Source organism: Triticum aestivum, chromosome 5A (assembly GCF_018294505.1).
Source record: "Triticum aestivum cultivar Chinese Spring chromosome 5A, IWGSC CS RefSeq v2.1, whole genome shotgun sequence".
In the NCBI taxonomy this organism is placed as follows: domain Eukaryota; kingdom Viridiplantae; phylum Streptophyta; class Magnoliopsida; order Poales; family Poaceae; genus Triticum; species Triticum aestivum.
This window is the reverse complement of record NC_057806.1, coordinates 21,148,235-21,171,893: the sequence shown is the minus strand read 5'-3', so window position 1 is coordinate 21,171,893 and position 23,659 is coordinate 21,148,235. Positions and strand designations below refer to the sequence as shown.

General features: G+C 47.5%; 3 protein-coding genes across 4 annotated transcripts; 1 reads left to right on the top strand and 2 right to left on the bottom strand.

Annotated features, from left to right (window-relative positions):
- The first annotated feature begins 3,042 nt into the window (after positions 1-3,042).
- Positions 3,043-4,211, top strand: LOC123102062 (protein FAF-like, chloroplastic). The gene has a single exon (XM_044523339.1). It carries the CDS (start codon positions 3,145-3,147, stop codon positions 3,742-3,744), a length of 600 nt encoding a protein of 199 aa, XP_044379274.1. The 5' UTR covers positions 3,043-3,144; the 3' UTR covers positions 3,745-4,211.
- A 134-nt stretch (positions 4,212-4,345) lies between these two features.
- On the bottom strand, positions 4,346-9,185 carry LOC123102060 (putative disease resistance protein RGA3). Of its 2 annotated transcripts, none has more exons than XM_044523337.1 (4): positions 5,357-9,185; positions 5,049-5,246; positions 4,843-4,941; positions 4,346-4,758 (listed from the first exon to the last, which is right to left on the bottom strand). In XM_044523337.1, exon 1 carries the CDS (start codon positions 8,940-8,942, stop codon positions 5,376-5,378), a length of 3,567 nt encoding a protein of 1,188 aa, XP_044379272.1. In that variant the 5' UTR covers positions 8,943-9,185; the 3' UTR covers positions 4,346-4,758; positions 4,843-4,941; positions 5,049-5,246; positions 5,357-5,375. The 2 variants fall into 2 exon arrangements, with proteins under 2 accessions (XP_044379272.1, XP_044379271.1); XM_044523336.1 differs by having other exon boundaries at positions 5,049-5,249; positions 5,357-9,150.
- A 1,534-nt stretch (positions 9,186-10,719) lies between these two features.
- LOC123102061 (N-carbamoylputrescine amidase) lies at positions 10,720-15,285 on the bottom strand. The gene is made up of 10 exons (XM_044523338.1): positions 15,094-15,285; positions 14,823-14,981; positions 12,685-12,733; positions 12,402-12,493; positions 12,144-12,295; positions 12,013-12,059; positions 11,854-11,887; positions 11,549-11,715; positions 11,304-11,400; positions 10,720-11,201 (listed from the first exon to the last, which is right to left on the bottom strand). Exons 2-10 carry the CDS (start codon positions 14,909-14,911, stop codon positions 11,026-11,028), a joined length of 903 nt encoding a protein of 300 aa, XP_044379273.1. The 5' UTR covers positions 14,912-14,981; positions 15,094-15,285; the 3' UTR covers positions 10,720-11,025.
- Between the last annotated feature and the right edge of the window lie 8,374 nt (positions 15,286-23,659).

The following is a 23,659-nucleotide window of genomic DNA, read 5'->3' as shown; positions in this document are numbered from 1 at the left end:
AACTGCCGGTGTGGATGACAAGGGGACAGAGGACCTTGGAGCCGCCTGCTCACAAATCTCGTCCCCCTTATCAGCCGTGGTAGTCATCGTACCTCGGCCGCCCTGCTCGGTGCCAAGCTGCAGAGGGGCTACAACACGGGACTCCTGCCCGCATCTCACCCCCAACTCGACCGGAGATGTGGAATTGGGAAGCGCGCCGTGGATCTCCTTTCCAGGCGCCCCTCCCGCCGGCGAAAGGTCCGGCAGTGGTATGTGGGTGTGGTGCACCTCCTGCCCAGGGTCTCCCAAAACCGCGGCCATCCCAACAGAACCCACCATCGCCCCGGAAGTAGGCTCCATGGTCGTCACCTTGCCGACTAAACTCGGCACTGGTGGAAGCTCAAGCTCTATCGGGTCATCTGTCTCGACCCTAGTGCTCCATAACCGGCTAGGCACGGACCTCGATACAAAAGAACCAAAACGAAGCGTGTTCATCGGAGTGGTGGACGAGGGCGTCTCTTTGGTAGAACTGTCTACCTTATCAAAATATGTAGCAGGCCCCTTGTCCGACTCCGGCATAGTGTCATCGGGCCCCTTCTCCTGGTCCCCGGGTGCGCCGCCCCCCTCCGTAGTATCCATGTCTTGTGTGCCATCTCCAGCCTCTGAAACTGCAGTATCCTCAATCTCAAGCTCTAAGAGGTAAGTAACTCCAGCATGTGTCCATCTGACTACATCTGGTATGCGCTCAACGCTCACAACACTGACCAAAAGCCTCGCCGCGTTTTGTGCACGAGTGAAAGGCATATCCACCTTTTCTGACTTACCAATCAAACCACCCAAACTCCAAGCAATCAAAAAATGTTTTACATATTTAGGTGGCACCCCAAAAAAACGAACCCACACCTTCTCCAAAGGTGTACCCTCGGGATCCTCCTGCTTCCACTCATCGAAAGCGATAAGAATGTTTGTGCTCGTAACTCTGCATAAACCCCACTTAAGAACATGCACCTGATCCTCTTTAGTGGGAAAGTCAACCTTATAAGACTGACCTTCTAACTTCTCCAGGTGCCACTGATAATTACCCGACACAAGCTCATGTAGTTGTCTGACGATCTACGCCTCGGTCAACTGTCCATTAGTGACTCTGATGACTGCCGGGAAGGAACTCTCAATCATCTGTGGTAAAGGATCCACCTCCGGGGTCTCAAAGAACATCAACTCCTTACAGCAGACCCCAAATATATTAATGCCAGGCTTAGGACCGGAAAGGAGAGGGCATTCCCCGGTCACATGCTGGGAACGGAGGCAGTAAACACAAAGCTCATTTGTACACTCTGCTACAAAATGACCCGGTTCACCACATCTATAACAGGGCAACTTTTTATTTTTAATTGCCCATTTAGAGAGCTTTTCGCCCTCCGCTTTATCCGGCCCTTTATCAGACGTACCATACTTAGGCTTAACACCTCCTGTATTCACCGGAACATTCACTGCTGCGAGAGCCCGAACCGTGTCTAGTGCCACCGCGGGTAACGTGGGTGTGTCTCCCACCCCCCCCAGCTGCATGCTCAAGCTCCTCCGAAGGCATCTCCGCAACCGGCAATGGTGGTGGTGGGTATTGACGAGGTGGTGGAGGTCGTCTCCCTCTCCCACCGCGACGATAACCACCTCGGAAGCGATCATTCGGTCCGACGGCACCTTCCACAAAATTACCAGGTGGCCCTTGAAAATGTCCAGTGTTATCAGGATTATACCGGTTGTAACCACGGCCACCACTGGAGGAAGATCCACGATGCAGCCCCTCACCATAAGCATCATATCCGTCATCTCCCCACTGACTGTAGCGGTTGTAGTTCTGAGAATCTCTGCTGTAACCAGTGTATCCGTCATGCCCTTGCCCGCCACGACCCCTTCCTAGGGCCAGTGCCTTGGCTGCCGGTGGCTGCGCCATGTCATCCGGCTGGTGCTTGGAAGCGACGGTCCCTGACGCTCGGTAGGCTGGGTGCCTCGAGCAGTCCCGGCGCGAGGCAGTGTAGCGGATGCCACCGGTCCCGTTGCCGTCGGCCTGGGAGGGATTGAAGCACCCCGTCCTCCACCACCGCCCTGGGCAGGACGTCCTACCGCGCCTGCCGCCGTAGTCGTGTTGGCCTGGCCTGAAGCCGAGGCGCCGCGGCCCTCTTCTTGTCCGGTGTTTAAGTCTGCTCGATCATCGGTGAGGGGGATTTCTTAGAATCGCCTGGGTCTAGCTTCGAGTGCATGGGGGCATGCTCTTCTTATTTTGTGTTCTTACATGTTCATCTAATCGAGTATTCCCCTCATGTATGTATCCGTAGGTGAAAAAACTTGCAAGCTTTATAATTCTGCTGCAGCTACTTTTGGCTTGCGCCGAGGCCTTGTAAATTTGATACTTTCTGCCTTGGCTTAATAAAAATTTGGGGCGGGGGAAACCCCTTTCATTTCAAAAAAAATAAATAAATTAGCCAACCGTTCATTTTTTGGCGATAAACCGTAGTCAGCAGTTGGAGCCTTAAGATGAGGAGCTAAACCTGAAGTTAGGTAAGCTAGAGCGAAATCTGGCATCCATGATCCAGGAAATACTACACTCCCTCCGTCCGAAAAAACCTGCCCGTCCGGAAATATTAATCATCAAAATAGATAAAGGGAATGTAGTATTTCAGGACAGCTGTTGAAAAGCAACCTGGGTACACTACTACACCAGATGTTGCTTGCGCCGCTAGAAACGAGGGGCCGCCGGAGGACCGGTATCATGCCCATACCTCCTACACTTGCGTGATGCGGCTACCGATCAATCATCTACGGGTGCCGCACGATTGTGCAGCCGAAAATACATGCGAACGGGAGCCGTTGAGAATGAGACCGCACCATGATGCCGGGGCCGCAGCAAAGCAGTACGTATCTGCGTCTCGCGGCCCAACACGGTAGCCTAAGGCGATAGCATTATCATGAGTCGTGACAGCAGCAGCTGGCCACGAGTCCCGGCCCCCATCCCGTATCTTGCCGCCCCTATAATTCACCCACGGACGGACGGACGGACGGACCACATCGACTTGCAGCAAGTTGCGACGCGCCAACAGAGTCAGAGAGGAGAGTTTGAGTTCCGGTGTTCCACTTGACGTCTTCACCTCACCACGTACGCGCGCGCGCATGGCCGCGACGGCATGCGCCCACGGCTACGACGGCGGCCTGGTGCCGCCGGCGCCGGCGCAGGCGATGGGCCCGTTCGACGACGGTGGCCACCACCGTCCCGTCATCCACGACCACTATCCCATCATCCACGGCCTCGTCATGCCTCCACCTCCTCCTCCGCCACCGCCGCCGCCTCCTTCTTTCCATCTCCATTCGGGCCACGCCAGCTCCAAGGCGGCAGCGTCTCGCCACCCCGGCCTCTGCACCGAGGGCCTCGGCTCGGAGAGCTCCGAGAGCTCGGGCGACCTCGACCTCGGCGACATCGTGGCCGACGACGACATTCAAGACTGCAAGCAGGGCGACCAGGAGCTAGGGGCGCTGATGCCGGCGAGGAAAAGGGTGTTCCCGCCGCCGATATCGGTGATCGGCGCGGCCGGGAAGCCGTGGCAGTACCTGAGGGCGCAGCGCGGGGGCGGCCGGCTGGTGCTGCGGGAGGTGAGGATACCGTCGCGGGAGCTGCTCCACGCCTGCCGGGAGGACGGCCGCCTCAAGCTCCACTTTGCACACCCGGAGCCGGAGCCGGAGCCGGAGCCAGAGGAAGAAAACAACACCATCTAGCTGATGGTGATCAGGAGGAGGAATGCAACAAACCAGCAGACTGCAATATGACAGTCAAAAGAGAAGAGCCAACAGAACATAACAGGGTTTTGGTTTTCTCGGTTTAATAAGTATGAGTTATTATATCGTCAAAGAGTTCTAAGAGTGCCATGGCCATGGCAGTGTCCTTCCAAAGAGATGTAAATATTGCAACAAAATTGGTCAGTCTTTGCATCCATCGTCGATCTACTGCTACTTCCTCCTCTGTCTTCTGTCTGTCGAAAGAAGCAGATGCACGGGTCAAGGATTCAGGTACAAGAATCAACAAAAGAAAGACGCGTTTGTCCTCGACATAGTCGCAATGATGCTCCACAGCTAAGGATGAGCGTGTATACAGTACAGGCTGCAAAGCACTCTAGGCTCACAAGAACCCTGCCTGCCTGGACTTGGTTTGATGAAAAAGGAATACTACAACACATGTGACAGTTGGTTGACAGGTTTACATTACAGCCAAAGCAAAGGGTATCTTGGGGGTCAAAGATGCTGATTCTGCCAATTATCATCCACCTCTTCATTTTAAGCAAGTGATTAAAAACACTAACTGTAGGAGTATAGTAAAAAATGTTTCAACAACTGTGAAGCAGTGATGCATTATTATCCTTCATGTTTCGAACATTTTGTTTCTGGTCACATGGTTACATTGCAGCATTTTGTTGATGCTATATTGGTGGAAAGCCACCAAGCTGCAAACACAGAGATACCTCAACATTTGGTGCGGCACATGTATTATTCCTGGACCCTCTGTTTTCCCGGTATTTTGGAGCTCATGTCCTTCTCATACAAGTGGGACCCAGGATGATGATGTCTTGCCATCCAACGTCAACAGCACTTTTGTATAGATCAGGACGCATGTCCCTGAATATACCCCAACAGCACGCTGTATAGATCAGGAATTGACCTCGTCCAAGTCGAACTCTGCTGCAAGCACCTCCTCGTCTTCGTCATTTGCAAGCTTGATGATCTCTTCAGTTGGCCCTGCATATGCACAGACATATCAATCATGCTTCTATTGTTGCACCTTCCTCTTTAATTTAAGAGTACACACTCAAGCTGGATTACCTGCGATGAACGAATTCCCATAGAACTTTATAGTGCCTTTGCCATGCTCAGTCTCTCAACAGTTTCCCTTCCTATCCGGTGAGAAGCAACAAGGGAAACCTGTTGGGCATACTTAAAGGTGACTCACTAAACTGTTGAGCCAACTGGTAGAACCTTTTAGAAATAGAATAAATATTACAGAAATACAACGAAACAAATAACAGTACCAAGTTAGCGCCAGTGTTCACGGGAATCCAGGTTCATATCCTGGGGTTCAGAGCCAATAGCAGTGGGATAGGACAATATCTCTGCCCCCTGCTTGCAGTCTCTGGAAACCAAATTACTACCAAGGCATGGATGACAAGGTCGGTCTTTGGCTCTTAGCTCCTTTCTTCATGAAACCACAACACCGCATTCATCCTACACTGCTGCAGAAGTAGAACAAACAATAAGCTCCAGGTATTCACAAATCATTGAATCAAGTACACACAAGGAAGCACAAAAGAGTGTAGATAACAGAAGAGAGCAAACGCACCTCAGTTGAGACCTGAGAGTCAGCAGGAGGGCATTAACCTCTTTAAAAACGTCTGGTTCATCCTGCCAGACTCAGTTTCTGCTGCTGGAATGTCCTTATGTGGAATAGAGGAAATCAAGTGGAAATACTCCCCACCTTGTCTGCAATGTCTTTGCAAGTTGGGGCAACCAACTATCTTCAAGGACTTGAGTGCTGGGAGCCGTTGGAGGAGGTCCTGCGGGAATTTTTCTATCCCTGTACACCTCTCGATTGTCAGCTGCTCAAGAGAGGTGAGGCCATCTGGCAAAGTTTTCAAGCCACTGCAGCCCTGAATCCGGAGCACCCTCAGCTTGGATAGATTTGAAGGCAGCGCGATCAAACACGTGCATTCTCCTATCACTAATTCATCAAGGGATGCAGCCACCTCGGGAATATACCGTAAGCTGCTACAGTTGTGAATGCTTAACATCTCCAGCTGGGGCGGCGGAAGGATTTCATCAGACGGCGAGCCCTTCCCCTTGAGCTTAACACAGAAGCTAATGCGCAGAAAACGGAGACGAGCCAGGTTCCGGAGCTCCTCCGTCGGCCAGTGGACAAGTTCGTCGCACCCAGAAATGCACAATTCTTCAACAAAGGCAAAGCACTCCCAGAGCCTCAGCAGGTGCGATTTTGACAAAGTGGATGTCGTTTCAAAGCAATTGGGACCGGATAGCCACATACTCCGAAGGGTTTCCAAGGGCCTATGGCTTTGCTGGTCCCCTGGAGGCAGCATCATATCACCCAGTGAGCTAACACTTAATTTCACGAGGGATAGCCAAGAGCCCAAAGGCATGCTTGCAGAACGAATTAATTCTCCACCAAACTCAAGCTCAGAGAGCGTTGTCAGATGAGCGATTGAGCTGATTGGAAGGCTGTAACATTCCATTATCCGCAGCTTCTCTATAACTGGGCTGCTCGGAACACTTGCAACCTTCGGACAGGCATACATACTTAGCTCTTCAAGCAGAGGAAACATCACCAAGCTATGAGGAGGTTCCCCTGCAGTACTGTTTTCTGTCCATCTCTCCAACTCTGGTAAGTTTTCTAAGAACATTCTTTTTAGCTTTGGGAAGATCTGACGAGATGCATTGCATCCTTCAACCTCCACATCAGTCTCCTTGCATATCATGGTCAGGCTATCCATGTAACCTAAGGACAAATACTCGAGGGAGACCAACAGCGGTGCGGATGGGAGATGTTTGCATTTTGGGCAGTTGAAGATTATGAGTTTTCTTAGGCACTGGCACATCTGAGAGTGCATCATCCATGATGAGAATTTAGTGCCACCATAACCATGTATCTCCAATACTTTGATCTCACTATGAGGTGCAAGAGCCTCCAATACTTGTTCCATGTTACCAACATCATCTTGAGGCCCGTGATATTTTCGACGACCCCAGCATAGCGACAGTTCAGTTAGATTTTTTTTCTGATAGAGTTTGGCTTCTTTTGCATCCACCACACTCTCTATTTTTATCAAATTGTATAGTTCCAACCGGTGGCTAAGGTATTTTAGATCTTTGAGTTGATCAATTCCACAACCATCTCCAGTGCCCACAACAAACGATGTTAGGGTGTGCAGGTTGCTTAGTTGACTAATCTTTGGGGGCATCCGCTCCAGTTTATCACACTCAAAAAGATAGAGATGGTGAAGTTTTTTCATGCTTCTGATGCCTTCAGGTAAATATCGGAGCTTGTGGCAATGATTGAGCCTCAGCGACTGTAAGTTGTACAACATGCATACCGAATCTGGCAATGTAACAATTTCAGAGTGAGACAGGTCAAGATATCGCAAATGCTTTGTCTTTATGGGTTGACGGATATGAAGGCCACGACAACATAATGCTCTTAACGACGTCAGCCTTAACTTGCTGAGATCCTTATGTGATGATGACGGTGCTAACAGAGTTCGGAGAGATTCCTTATTTTTCAGTAATCCGTTGCTTTGTTCCAATTCATCCGATGATATTTTCATGTGAAAGACATCTTCTACATATGCTTTCTTCTGAATCAACTCTTGCATAGTTGCGCATTCACCCGTAACATGTTTTGCTAGGTCATGCATTAAATCATGCATCCCACATCCAACCAAACCATGCCTTGAAGCTGGGCCATCAAATGGTTTCACTTCCACATCCTGAAGGAAGGATCTCCAAACCAACTCGTTGAAAACAAATTCGCCTTTCTGCTCCAAATCCATCATTCCCTCTTCTTGAATAAACCCATTGGCCATCCATAGTTGGATCAACATGCTTTTTTCCATCTCACTGTTCTTGGAGAAGACGGCGCAGAAGGCAAAGCATTGCTTCATTTCAGAGGATAAGTGTTGGTAGCTCAATTTGAGTATGGATATGATTTCTTGTTTGCCTGCAACACTATCCCCAATATTGCTTTCTGCAATGGCCTCCCATTCCCAGGCCCGTCCTTTTGAACACATCAAACCCCCCATTGCACTCAGAGCAAGAGGGTGCCCCTTGCATTTGCTGACGATACGCTTGCCGATCGACATCAACTCTGCCTGCTCTCGCACATTTCCCTTAAATGCTTTCTTTGAGAACAATTCCCATGAGTGTTGTTCACTCAGATGTGCCAGCTCATGGGTTTGAAGCGTGCCCATTATAGACGCTGCTCGTGGGCTCCGAGTCGTGACGATTATAACGCTTCCGGAACCGCCGACGGAACACAACGCTGATTTCAGGCTATCCTCCCACTTTCGCTGTTCTTCATTCCAGACATCGTCAAGAACAAGCAGAAACCTTTTCCAGCCAATGACCTCCTGAAGCCTCCCTCGCAGCAGCTCGACTGTGTCTGGAATGTCGCATCTCCCTCTCGTAGCCAACTCGATGATGGACTTCACAAGGGCGGCGGTCTCGAAGCTGTCCGACGCACAGTGCCACATGAGTAACTGAAAATGTTGCTGGACCTTGGGGTCGTTGTACACCATCTTGGCAAGCGTGGTCTTGCCCAGACCACCCATCCCAAAGACGGGCAGGACCTGCACTTTCTGATGATCTTGCTGGCCGAGCAACAGGTTCACCACCGCCTCCTTGTCGAGATCTCTGCCGAAGATCTGCGCAGGGTCGTCGATCGCCGAGTGCGTCTGCCGGCAAAGAACAGCATGCGGCGCCTCGGCATGGTTCTCCAGGCCGAAACTGTTCATCTCCGCGACAAGCAGATCGATCTTTTTGAGGACACTGTTCAGCCTCCAGCTCATTGCGAGACGGAACAGAAGCGGGTTGTGCGGCAGCGTGAAATAGCCGAGCACCTTGCGGGCGGCCGACTCGCCGATCCGGGCTTCGCGGCGCAGCGCCTCGTGGTGGAAGTCGTCGAGGACGTCGTCGGCCTGGTAGGCGGCGGTCCGCAGGTCCTTGATCCACCGCCGGACGGCCGGGTTGACCCCGCTCTTGAGCTCCGCGTCGGCCAGCTTGCACTGGACGGCCAGCAGCTGGCGCTCCAGCTTGCGGCGGTCGGCGTCGACGCCCCACATGCCGGCCACGCCCTGGACGAGCGCGTCGGCCGCCTTGCCGGCCGTGATGCGTACCGCCGGCAGAAGCAGAGCTTCCGCCATGCTAGCTACTACTCCCTCCGTTGGAATTACTTGTCTCAGAAATGGATGTACCTACTACGCTCGGGTCTTGCTAGCAGCAGCTACTGATTACTGAAGCGCCGCCCGGCAGTAGCAATCATTCTAGGAGATTTTGTGAGGCCCCGAGACCGAGAGGCAACTCAGAGATGAGATGAAGCAGTGAGGTGGGGAGGAGGGGAATTGGGGATGAGATTTCGTTCAGAGAATAAAGTGGCATAAATAAAGTTGGCAAAAACTAGAGTGGCAAAAACAAAAATTTCCCTTCAGAGAAAGTGTGCAAGTGGAACACACTGCCCGTGGGCCCGTCGTACGTCGGTCGACTGCGTCCCGTTCATCGTCAGGCGAGGCATTGTCGCCGTTCGTCATATCTCCACCAACCAACCCCACCTATATAAGGGCATGTACAATGCATAGCCTCAAGGTGATGCCTCATATGCCATGTAGGATCGGATATGACGTAAAGCAGGTTCGGATAGGGAAGTGGGATCCTCTTCAGGAGGCAGGTGCTTGAAAAAGAAAATTATGGTCCGGTGACAAAAGCTAAAAAAGTTGGAGTGAAAAGTAGAAATGCATATGTATTAGAGTCTTTATTTTCTATTTTTTAATGAGGCCCATTAATGATAGTTTGCATTGGAGAGAAAAAATTAATGTAGATGCCTCAAATTACTTTTTATCATGGAACATATGTATCCATATGCCACCATTGTACATCCCTAAATGGCCCCTTTTACGACTTACTTAAGTGCATCTATAGCCCCGCGAAAAACTTATTTGCTCGTCTAGCCCCTTGTAGAACGAAAATGATACGCTTACAGAAACAATCTACGGAAACCAAACGTCTTGCCGTCAGCTATACCTGGCCATCTCTCGGGCCGGACCAACCAAAGCCCGACGCAAAAAAACCAGGCCCGAGCCCAGCCTGGCCCGACTGTCAGGCCTAAAAACCGGGCCCGAGCTCAGCCCATCATGCTAAAAGGGCCTCGGGCCACGAGCCGGGCCTTTTCCTTAAACGGCAAAAATGACGGGCCCGGCCCGGCCATCGGGCTCAAAACCTAGGCCCGAGCCCGGCCCATGGACAAGGCCGGGTCGGGCCGACCAGGCCGGGCTGCCCATGGCCAGGACTATCGTCAGACAATGCTCAAGTTCAACGGTCATCGCTCCGCCACCTGCCCCACCACCACCTCCTCCTCTGCCACCGCCACCTTGGCCTCTGCATCGAGGGCCTCGGCTTGGAGAGCTCAGGTGACCTCGACGCCTGGTCGACGACATTGAAGACTGCACAAGGGAGCAACAACAACATTTTTTTTTTGAAACAAAGGCAAAAGCTTTGCCTCATCGATTAACTAAGAAGAGAATTGCCCAGTTAATTAACGGAAAACCGAGCAGCACTCTGACGACCAGGAGAAGACACCGATACCGGCAAGGAAAAGGGTGTTCCCGCCGCCCATATCAGTGATCGGCGCAGCGCGGGGGCGGCTGGCTGGTGCTGCGGGAGGCGAGGATACCATCGCGGGAGCTGCTCCACTTTGCCCACGGAGCCCGAGGAACAACATCATCTTGCCGATGAGCAGGAATGCAACAACTAGCAGAGCAGATTGCAATATAACAGTCAAAAGAGAAGAACCAACACAACCGAAGAGGGTCTTGGTTTAATATAAGTTTTGAGTTATTATCGTCAAAGATGCTGATTCTGCAAATTATGATCCACCTATTGATTTCAGTAACTAAAATCAATAACTGCAGGAGTATCACCAAAATGTTCCAACAAATGCTATGCATCATTATTATATTGCTTTGATCCCTCATGTCCATAACTGTAGGAACAAATATTCTCTTACATGACAGTATTTTATTAATGCTCTATTGGCGGAAAATCACCAAGTTGCAAACACAGGGATACCTTTTTTTTTGCGGGGGAAACACAGGGATACCTTGCACAGAGGCAAATCATTCTTTTTGCAGGGAGAAGCTAGACTTACAAACGATCTACCATTTGGTTCGTGGACCCCGTGTTTTCCCAAGATAGAGCATTGTGGAGCTCATGTCCTCTTCATAAAAGTGGAACCTAGGATGATGATGTCTTGCCATCCAACGTCAGTAGCACTTTGTATAGATCAGGACGCCTGTCCCTGAATATACCCCAGCCGTGCCTCGTAGATTTGATCTCGTCCAAGTCAAACTCCGCGACGAGCACCTCCTCGTCTTTGTCATTTGCAAGCTTCACGATTTCTCCAGTTGGCCCTGCACACACACAGAGTTGTCGTATGAAATGATCATATCAATCATGCTTTTATTGACGCGCCTTCCTCTGTAATTTTAAAATACAGACAGAAGCTGGATTACCTGCGATGAATGAGTTCCCATAGAACTTTATGGTGCTGTTGCCATGCTCAGTCTCAACAGTTTCCTTACCTATCCGGTTAGAAGCAACAAGAGGAACCTGTTGGGCACATTAAGGTGAATCACGAAACCGTGAGAACTCTTGAACCAACTGGTAGAAACATTTAGAAATAGAAGAGATGTCTTCTAGACTCGTGAAAGAAGATACGGGTCCATTTAAGGACATTAAACAGAACAGCTAACAGTACCAAGTTAGCGCCGGCGTGGCCTTGCATGACACGCTTCCAGTGTTCACGGGAATCCAGGTTCATATCCTGGGGTTCAGAACCAATAGCAGTGGGATAGAACAATATTTCCGCCCCCTGTAGCACCATAGCCCTTGCGGTCTCTGGAAACCACTGATCCCAGCAAATTCCTACCAAGGCATGGATGACAGGGTCAGTAATGATAAGCAAAGCTGCAAATTTGCTAATTGGTCACGCTGATCATTAACAGAGCTACTGTGACAAAATTAAATAAATAAATGGTATCAGTGCAAATAAAAATAACTTACCAACACCAATTGTTGCATACTTGGTTTTGAAAGCCTGCATCAACAAAAGGTGGTCTTACTAAGAAAGTTCCTAACAATAACAATGATAGCTACAGCTACAATATGTAGATCTTGTTTAACCAAAACTGGTATCTTATACAGATACTGAATAATGTTTACCTTGAATCCAGTGTCACCCGGGTTGAAATAAAATTTCTCTTGATAACCTGACAAAAGAAAGCGCTTATCTAGATAAGATAGTGCACTTAGGATTTATACTGTATTAGGTGAACACTACTGTAAAGTCATACCTGGTCCATCTGGAATGTGTGATTTGCGGTATAGGCCAAGATCGGTGCCATCAGCATCAATAATGGCCACGGAATTGTAATGAGCATTGCCCGCTTCTTCAAAGAAACTTACAGGTATTACAACATCCAACTCCTTTGCAAGTTTTTGCATTCTATGGACAATGAAAAACGAAGTGAATGTATAAATATTACAGACACTTGACTGAAAATATCACTAGCCAGCAGTCCACATGCTTCAAGCACAACAAGCTACCCTACCTCATTATAGTCGGGTTCTCTTTATAAGGCTTGGCACGCCCAAAGAAATCCATCCTTTGAGCTTGACAGAAATAGTGCCCCTCAAATAGCTCCTACAGAATTTAACAAATGTAAGTGGAAAATTAAATATGTCTTATTGTACTCGTTTTACTGTGAAACTAAAGGAAGAATATACATCTGAATTCATATGTCTGCCATGCATGTCTTGAAAGAAATATTGCAAGCGTAAATTTTGTCACTCGTCAATGAACGTCACATTTATTTACCATATATATGGGTTTACCTGAATGAGGACAATGTTTGCGCCTTTCTTATGAGCTTCTCTAATCAACCTGAAATACAAATGATCGGAAATTCAGGCTTAGGTTCTTTTGTATTCCCAGTGACAGATACGAGTGACAACAACTAAAAGACCATAGGAAACAGCTTCCTTTCTTGTCACTATGAATAATAGTTGGGGACCACAAAACTCTTGATTTCTAGCAGTATCACAAGTCAGAAGCACATTCCAGATATTGCATGTACATGTAACTATGGAAAAATGTCATTTTTATTCTTGTCACATAATAAATGAAAAAGCATATAGCAGCTTCATAAAGTGGCCCTACACATATAAAAAAGATGACTAGACACAATTATCCTCTTCACTAGCAAATAGTCCTTAGAAAAGGTGACCTACGAACCATGGACTCTGTTCTGCACTGTTACTTTTCATGCAAAGATCCTTGCTAGCAAAGAGAAACAGTGGCAAGAGAACTAATCCTCACACTAATGGTGAATACTTATCAAAATCATCACTACAGAGCTAGAACAAAATATCCCCAAAGTCAATTATCAAAATAATGAACACAAGTAAAACAAAAATTCCCATATTCAGATATCAAGACCACTGATATGGAGCTTGAACAGAATTTACTAAAATAAAGTGCTATACAGCAGCTTTAGAATCCAGTGAAATATGAAGATAAAAGCTGCACCTTGAAATGTAGACAAAAATAGCACAGTAACTTTAAGAATCTATGGTCCACGGAGGAATCACAGCATGGCTACAGTTTTCCATCAGGATGTACAACAATAAGAACTGTAGGCTGATTTAGACATTATTAGGCCAATCAGGGTTAAAACAAATAAAACACGGAGAGCACTGAGTTTTTCTCTTTGGCATGACAAGGTCGTTGTGGAAAAGTGAAGTCCTCACTCCTAGTTGACTCATTTGGTTTGTCTATCCAAACTATATAGATGAAAATGGTTTAAAATACATGTTTTGAAACGGCGAAAGAACAATAACTGCTGATTTGGGCGAGGAGCCAAGTCCACACCAACTGGATGTCATCTGTGGTGATTAGTGTACAAAGCCACTAAATAGACTACCTGGTGCAAATGGATAGTGCTCTCTCACTCTATCATGGCATACGCAAGATCCCATAAGTAATAGAAAGCTTATGCTCACAAGATGGTACAAATCGAGAAGATATGTAGCACCTCATATTCCCGATCATAACAGACTATTAATACAGCAGGAGCATCTGATTGGCATTGATTTTTTTAAAATCTTCACTATATTGGATTATACTCCTATCAGGTGATATTCTATTTATGACATCAGTTATTTGAAACATCAAAAAAAAGGTTTATTCTCATGGTCAGGTCAGATCAAGAAAGTGGAAGGCATAAAGTGTGGCAACAGCTTGTGGAATATGAGAAACACTAATAATTTGCGGTTAGAACAGGCTATTAATAAAGGAGGAACAACTGATTGCCATTGGTTGGTTTTCTTGATTTTCATTAGGTGGAATTTGTATAAGGTGATATTCTGTTTATGACATCAGTTATTCGAAACGGCAAAAAGAAGCATATTCTCATTGTATACCCTAGTCAGACAGAGGCGCACAATCAGTAGATAAAGGCACTTGTTGAGATCAGATCAAGTGGAAGGTATAAAGTGTGGCAACATTTTTGTGGAATATGAGAAACACTAATAATTGGTATAAAAGGTCATTAGGTCAAGTAAAAAGCAAGTTGTGGTCAGGAGCTTGCAGTTATTCCCTTGAAAAGTAATTCAGATCTAGTGTGCAATTACAAAGTGTGTAATTGAGATCCAAGAGATTATGCAGCTTCAATGCCTAATTTAGAAGCACGAGCACATGGAAATGAAATTAACGCAAGCGCAGCCCAAAACCGAACAACACAGCTAGGCGATGGTAAAATCCAAGCCTGACGCAAGGAACTGAACTAGTACTTTCATCTGAGGCATAGTTAGCAAAATCAAAATCCAATCACCGCGAATCCAACAAACCACAATACTCCTCTCTGCGGCGGTCAGATAAAAGTAGTTGGAGCTTTGGTTCCTTGGGTAGGTTGCTAGTAGTTGTACAGAGTACAGATAGGGGATGGGACACCGGGAGCTGGGCGAATCCATACCTCTCGGCGGCGGCGACGTTGTCGGCCACCGTGTCGGTGCAGGCGAACTGCACGGCGGCGACCGCCACCTTCCTCCCGGCGCCGGCCATCTCCCCCCTCACCTACCCCTTCCTCGGCCCGCGCTGTTCCGCTTTGGCTGCTGCTGCCTGCTGCTTTCCTCTGACGGCGAAGAGATGTCGAAGATTTTAAGCGCTGAAGAAAAAGGTAGCCGCCACGGGGCCCACATGGCATGGAGGAATCCAAATTGACGGAGAGAGGGGGTCGAGGTTACCGGCGGAGAACGGTGCGGCGGCCGGCGGGAGATGGGGTTCCTGGCGAGCGGGCGAGCGAGCGACTGCCGCCGGCGGCGGGGAGGACGAGCTCTAGGCGGCGCGAGGCAGTGGGGAAGCAAGCTGTCCCGGCGGCGGTGCAGTGACGTGGCGGCAGTGTGGACATGGGGAGGAGGGGAAAGGAAGGCGCCCTTTGGGGAAACCGCTTTCCTTCGCTTTATACGGTAAGTTACGAGCTGCTTTTCCTTGGACCAGTTGAGTTCGGGCCAACTTTCAACGCCAGACAAAGTAGCCAAACAATCTTTACCGGTCCAAAGGAACCACATATGTGCTACACGTGTCTATCTGGCCTCCCATGTACTCCCTCCGTCCGGAAATACTTGTCGGAGAAATGAATATATCTAGAAATGAATGTACTATATGATGGGGTTGTATATTTTGCTACAAGATGTACATAGCTCCTTTGACGAGGATATTCTACGATTCTTCAGACGGACGGACGGTTGATGTGGGTCAAAAGTGTTTCCTTTCGACGGACGGTCAACAGGGAGCCTCCCTGTTCTGTCTCCGCCACGAACATGGTCTCGCCGGCCAACATCTCCGCCATGATGCACCCAAGCGCCCACATGTCCACCGCCTGGCCATAGTACTGGTTGCCTTCCAGCTATTCCGGCGAGGTGTAAATCAGGGGCACTCCTCATATGGTTTCGCCTGCATCGCCGACCCAAAGTCACCAACCCTAAGCCCGTCGAAGAAGCCGACCAGGACGTTCTCCGGCTTAAAGTCCCGATGGATGACGCCGGCTCCATCTATCTTCTTTGCCACCTCCATGATCTGCTCCATCATCACTCATATCACTTCCTCGGATATAGGCCTCCAGAGCGATTCGCAGAGGGCGGCCGTCGGGGACGAGCTCCATTACGAGGAACACGTCCCCTGTCTCGGCGTCCGTTGCCACATCCAAGATCTCGACAATCTCCAAATTGGCGCGCGATTCACAGATACTGCGTATGCGTCACATTTACGCGAATGACGCTTGCTTCATCACGGGTTTTTCTTTCCGATCGATTCGTCCATTCATCTTTTTTTTCTTCAAATTTCTTTCGCGTTTTCTCTCTGTTTTCCCTTCTACATTCATCATTTAAAAAAATCAAACACCTCTTTAAAAAATCAAGAATTAATTTAATAGTGTGAAAACATCTTAAAATTACATGAATGTTTATATAATATACATGAACACAAATTTCCCACCAAATGAAGTTTTTTTTAAATATGTGAACACTTCCTTTTCCCTTTTCTATATGAAAATATATGAACTCTATCTAAATGAGTGAACACCTTTTATAACACATGCATATTTTTTTTGAGATAGTCACCATCCATGCTGAATGGTAACACATGCATATTTATTACAAAAGCATGAACACTTTTTAAAATTACATAAATATTTTTAAAATATGTGGACACTTATACAAATTTTTTTAAATATATGATGAATAAACTTTAATACATGATAACTTTTTTTAAAATTACACTATGAGCATTTTTTAAATACGTGATGAATATTTGTGAATGCACGTGTGAACATTCTTAACACACGATAAAACATTTTCCTGAAATACACGCCGAACATTTTCTTAGTACATGATGACCATTTTCTAGTAAGTTGAAGAATTTTTAATATGTTGTTAAAAAGATATTTTACAAATTTATAGTTTGTCGAGCATTTTTAAAATATCTCTACTATTAAAGGGGAGTCCATAGTTATTTTGTTCGTTTCATTTGTTCCGCATGCATCCACTAATGTCCAAAAATCGTCCCAATTATTTCAGGAAAATTGTGAGTGTATTAGCACACATATGAATACATGATAATAGTTATATATTTGAATAAGATGATAGTTTCCATTAAAAAAAGAAATAAGATGATGGTGTTCCTTTCAAGATGTAGTCGTATATAACGACTTCCCTTACCGAGCTCGTGAACTTGAACATGTCGTCGAACAGATTGAGCGGACAAATCCCAGACATGATCGGGGCCATGCGGTCGCTGGAATCTCTCGACCTCTCTGAGAACGAGCTCTCTGGTGAGATCCCATGGAGCTTGTCGAGCCTGACGTATATATCTGTCCGCCCTTAACCTGTCCTACAACAACTTGTCCGGAAGGATACCTTCCGGCCCGCGACTTGACACCCTCGTCTCGGACAGCATATACGTCGGCAACGGCGGGCTTTGTGGGCCTCCTCTCAGCAGAAGTTGTCCAGGAAATGGTGATTCTTCCGTCATCCATGGCGACGTCGGAAGCAGCAAGCAAGCAAGAGCTTGTTCCACTGGCCTTTTGTTTCGCCCTTGTGCTGGGACTTGTGGCGGGGCTCTGACATGTGCGCGGTCCGTCCTTGGAGAATGCCGTCATGTGATGATCCGCCGGTGACATCATATATAGAAGGAGCAAAGTATATATTGTATCAGTTTTGCTAAAGCACAGCTAGATGTGCCATAAGTATTGCACATCTAAGTTCTATGTCATTGATCTTACGTCGAGATTCGTGTGGATATTTTCTTTTTTCTTTTTTCTTTTCTCTTTATGCTTGATTCACTCACTTAGATATGCAATAACTAAAGCACATCTAGATGTGTCCTAGACACACCCATATTGTATTGTAAGACGTGTGGGTCGATGTAATACGTGCTGATTCAGCAGGTAGGGCTGCAGGTACTTCTCCCCCGATCCACCACCACCCAACCTCGCTCGAGAAAAATAACTCACTCTTTTCCTTCTCTTCTTTGCCACGCCGGCGCGCGCTCTCCTGAGGAAGACGATCGAAGCAGATTCCCATGCATGGCGCTCACCCCTCCTCGTCATGATGAAGCCCTCTCTGCTGGCGCTGAGCACCAACTTCGTCCTTCCTCCCCGTACGTCGACCTGGGCTAGGCCACCACCATCCACACCATCAATCAAATCAAATCAAACACCGCCGTGGTTGCTGTCTTCCTTCCTCCTCGCCTCCGGCCGCAAGAGATCGATCCCCTTCACGTCAAAAAGAAAAGAAAGATGACTTTTCTCTTTCCATTTTAATTTGCCATGCTCGCCTCGACGGCGCCGCGAGGCCAGTGAGATCAATGACCGACCGGGGGCGAAGAAATGGTTGTGGTTGTGGTGAAGAGTTGGTGTATCTTCGAGGGAAAGGGGACTCGGGTGGATGGTGAAAGATGGTGGGGATTGTGTCCACACCGGCGGCGTCGACGAGACCCTTGACGCCGGCCTTTGTGTCGTCCAAGGCCTTGAGCACGCGGAGGCGGTCATGGTCGAGGCAGGCCTCTTGGATAATTGGAGCTTGCTCGTACGTGCGGTGTGTGTGCGTGCGCAAGTGAGTGGAGTAGACGTGCTGCTCTACTGACCGGGATTGCAACAAGTAGTAAATCACACTTCAATTCCGATCGATGCAAAGACAATCCCTGAAACTTATACAGTTGCTCACGTAATGGATCCTTCCATCAGGCACTCGAGTACGTCGTTTGCCGGATATTCGACAAGGGCTTTGCCGAGTGCAATATGGGGGGTGCTCGGCAACATGAAGGTACCCGACGAGCCTTTTCTTCAAATACACGTCTCAGCTACAGACGGAGATAATATGTATACGGAGAACAATTGAGGGAGGCACTTCTGAAATTCGGTGTCGGATCAAAGTACAACATGAAGGACACAGCTGGTGTGGGAGTGGAGCCGAGGCAGATTTATTCGTCCGAATGCCGCTTCCACCACCCCAATGGCACACCACAACCTACAAAACCAAACCCTAACTATAAAGCGGAGGAACGGGTCCTCCTCCCTCCTACCGCTGGAGCAACAGTCAAAGGAAGAGGGGACCAGCCCTGGCCGGTATAGATCGAAGGTAGAGGATCGCTTCCTTAGTCGCCTTCACGTGGCGCCGGCTAGGTTAGGGAAAAAACACCTCATCTTACACATGCATGCATTGACGGACGGACACCTTCTGTTTCCAATATTCATTCACATACCCCTGAAAAAATGAATATCCATTCACATGTGCATGCATGCATGCATGTGCAGCCTACTCGACGTCCACTGCCCGCTGACACCTTGATCAACTTCAACCACTTACATTCGTCCGTCTGCCAGCGCCGCCATCTCCGAGAGACCCCACATGCCTACTGCGTCGACTGGCTACAAGTAGGTGTGGTGACCATGTCCACACATATTTTGATTGTGTCTTAGTAGTATAGTCACTGGACAGATCAAACTCGGGATAGACTATATTGTTTGGCGATAACCGTCAATGTAATATTTCCGGGGCTTTGTACTGCGCCCTGGCCTCCCCCCCCCCCCCCCCCCCCCCCCGCGCATCGCCACAAGCGTGTCGGACATGGCCGACTCCAACGTCACCCGAAAGAAGTCCACCGTCTCAGCGGCCACCTTTATGTCGTCGACCGCCAATGCTCGCCTTGACGGCCCCGCGAGGTCGGTGAGGTCAATGACCGGGACGGAGAAATGGCAGTGGTTTTGGTGAAGAGTTGGTGTGTCGTCGACGGGAATAGACTCGGATGGGTGGTGGAAGATGGCGGGTATAGTGTCCACACCGACGTTGACGAGACCCTTGACGCCGGCCTTTGCGTCGTCCAAGGCATGCGGAGGTGGTCATGGTCGAAGCAGGCCTTGGATGATTGGAGCTAGCTCCTCCATGCAGTGCGTGTGTGGAAGTGAGTGGAGGAGTCGTGCTGCTCTACTGACCGGGATTGCAACGAGTAAATCACACTTAAATTCCGATCCATGTAAAGGCAATTTGTGGAACTTAGGCCCTGTTTGGTTCATAAGTTCTAGGAATTTTTTTAGTCCCAACTTATAAGTCTCAAGTTCCTAAAAAGTCCCTATCTGTTTGGTTCCTGAGACTTATAAGTCTCTATAAGACCATATTACAACTATAAGTCCCTATAAGTCCCTCCTTGAGAGTCTTATTTCATAAGTCTCAAATGCCCACTTTAAGTCCCTATAAGTCTCTCCTGTTTGGTTTAGATGAGAATTATAGAAACTTATTTAAGTCCCTAGATCAATAAGTCCCTGGAAACAAACACCCTCTCAGTTGCTCAGGTAATGGATCTTTCCATCAGGCACTCGAGGTACGTATGTGGTTTTCATCAACTAAAAAAAGGTATGTGGTTTGGTACGATGGAGGCCACGATGATTTCTTTTTTTCCTTTTTTATTCAGTGTGTGTGGATTATTATGTGCTTCTTTTCTTTTCTTCGATTCATCCGTGGTTTAGTATTAAATTTTAATGGGTGATGCGTCGATTTTACAAGCGCATCAGGATATTCATTCATTAACGGGTCCATTTAATTCCCTCAATCCAATCTAATTAATTTTCTTTTCGATTCGATCCACCAAATTGACGTGTACATGCATCCGTACGTGTCTCACATTATAAAATGCAAAAAAAGTACACACAACGTAATTACACCTACGTACGTACAGTGCTGATATCTGCTTCATGAATGCGTGATTAGCTCGCTTATTACTATCCCCTCAAATAAAAGCTAGCTTATTACTACTACCATGCAAAAAAAGTGGACTACTTTTTCTTTTTTGAGATTAGCTTACGGCTACATGTACGTACGTACGTCCACTCCCTCCATCGATGATGGAGTTAATTACACGATAGTACCACATTTGGGGCGGTGGTGGCGAATTGATACCATTTTTGAAAAATTTTACGTGTCAGTACCACGTTTGAGTCGAACTGTTGCGAATCGGGCTAAACCTCGTATTTCTACGTATTGACGCTGGAACTGACCGCCCGGGCCCGCGCGCTAGCTGCCACGCTGGTGAATCGGTACCCGCCCGCTCGCTTGATAGGTGCGGTCCGGCTCGAACCGGACCGGCCCGTGCTCTGTCTCTCTCTCCTTTCCTCTGTTCCTCTTTTCATCGACGAACCCTAGCTCCACCGCACGTCTGTACTGCGATGGCGGCGGCGACCCCGGGCGGTGGTGGCGGCAGCGGCGGTGGCGGCAACGGCGATGGCGGCGGCGCAAACAATCCCCTCTTCGGCAGCCGCGCGGCAGGAGAAATCGACGAGAGATCTCCAATCGAGGGCGGCGACGACTACTCGAGCTCTGACTCGTATTCCAGCGACAACGACGAGTTCATGGAGCCCGCACTGTCCATGGAGCAGCGGGTATGGCTGGCACAACAATGGGTGGCGAACCCTAGCTGTAGCCACGAGCTGACCCACGGCTTCGGCGGTGTCTTGTAAGTTTTCTCTCTCTTTTTGTTCTCATTTAATTTGTAATTAGGGTTATAGTGTACTGATTAGACAAATTGCATGTGAATTGTAGTTTATATGAAGACATATGGAATGTTAGGATCCATTTTGACAATAATGATCTATTAGAGAGGAAGTTAAGCTGTTCAGATGTGACATATCTGAATATGGTTGCTTTGATGGAAACACAAGGCTTTAGTATTGATGATTCACTGCTGTTTTACATGGAGACCCCAGGAGAGCAGGGTTTGGAATTGGTTGATAGTAATGTTAAACTACAGTTGATCAAGAGGCAGAATGAGGAGAGTTTGGTGCTTAATTTGTTATTTAGGGCTTGTCCACCAGCTGTTAGTGTAGTACAGAAGGGTTTTGCAGAGAAGCAAAATTTAGATCCTATTGTTTATTCTGAGCATGTGGTTTATGATCTGGCTGATCCTCCTGTTTATGCTGTTGATCAGCAAGGTGTTGCTTATGAACGTCAGAGTAGCTGCTCTATTGCACCTGTAGGCCCTGCTATTTTAACACAAGAGAGCAGGAGTGTTGTAAATCCGAAGTTAAAAGAAGTTGTGGAAGAAGAACAAGATGGCTATGATGCCAGTTATGCATCTTCATCTGAAGGGCAATATGATAGTGACACTAACCCTTATTATATGGGGTATTTAAGGCCTAACTATAATGAGGAAATGAATGATGCTGAAGACATGGAGATGGAAGAGGGAAACAGACAAAGAGAACCAGAAGAGGAAGAGGAAGAAGTACAAGAACAAAATGAGGAAGAAACAAAGGAAGAAGAATCAGAAGAAAAACAGAGGAGGAAGAACCAGTGCATTATGAGGGTGACACAGAGGTAGAGGAATTATTTGAGTTGGAGGATGATGAGCCTATTGTTCATGAAGAGGAAGAAAAAATATATGTGCCAGCAAAGAAGAAGCAGAAGCTGCAAGTAAGGAGGGGACCAACAACAAGGTCACATTCCAGTGTTTTAGAAGAAGTGCAACCTGATTGGAAACCATCATCAGATGAAGAAGATAATAGTTTACTTAAGGACAGTGAAGATGATGGGTTTCAGCCACTAGCATTTGTGCTACCTGAAAAAAGGAAGAGCAGGGCAAAGAAGAGGCCACCTAGAGTATGGTACAATGAGGATTTGGAGCAACCACACCAACAACTACAACTGCAAATGTGTTTCAGAGATCAACATCAATTCAGAGATGCTTTGTTGAGCCTGCACATCACTTAGTGCAGAGACTTCAAGTATCACAGGAACTCAGATCAGAGGATCATTGTGCATTGCAAGAATTCACAATGCAAGTTCTGCATTGTGGCAGCTGTTATAAAAGGGGAAAACACTTTTGCAACTAAGAAGATGAGATTACAACACACTTGCCCTAGTTCTACTGGAACAAGCAGGGTAAGTGCCAAGTGGCTTGCAAAGCAATATGAGCCACTATTCAGATCTGATGTCAGTACTAGCATACATACACTTATTAATGCCTGCATGGAAAAGTATGGTGTGGATGTGCCCAAGGCAATGGCATATAGGGCAAAAAACCTAGCTGTTGAGGCTGTGTTGGGAGATCATAGGAAGCAATACCCAAGGCTGAGAGACTATGCTCAGACTGTCATGGATACAAACCCTGGGAGTAGGGTTGTAGTCACCACTGTAACTTCAGCACCCACTCAAAAAATCCCACATACAGGACCCAGACTCCATGCAATGTTTTACTGCATCAATGGAGCAAGGGAGGGATTTCTACAGGGGTGTAGACCATTCATTGGTTAGTTCATTTTAGCTTGTGCACTACTTTGATTTTTTTAGTTTCAATAGCTTGCACATATAAATGCATTTAACATGTTATGTTTACATCATGTTTTAGGTGTTGATGGATGTTTTATCAAGCTGACCACTGGTGCACAAATCCTTGCTGCCACTGGTAGAGATGGCAATAACAATATATACCCACTGGCATTTGGCATTGTTGGACAAGAGGACAAAGCAAACTGGTGCTGGTTTCTACACCAACTAAAGATTTGTCTTGGAGGAGAAGTTGGACATTATGGTCCATATATTATAATGTCAGACAGACAAAAGGTATGTCTATCCACCTTGCATTGCCTGCTAAATATGTGTTGACATGTGTATTACACAAGGGCTTAGCTATTTAAATTGTGTGCACCAGGGGCTATTGTATGCAGTGAGTAAAGTTCTTCCTAATGGTAATCAAAGATTATGCTTAAGACACATATAGGCAAACTTCCAAAATGCTGGCTTTAGGGGGGAAGACCTTAAGAAG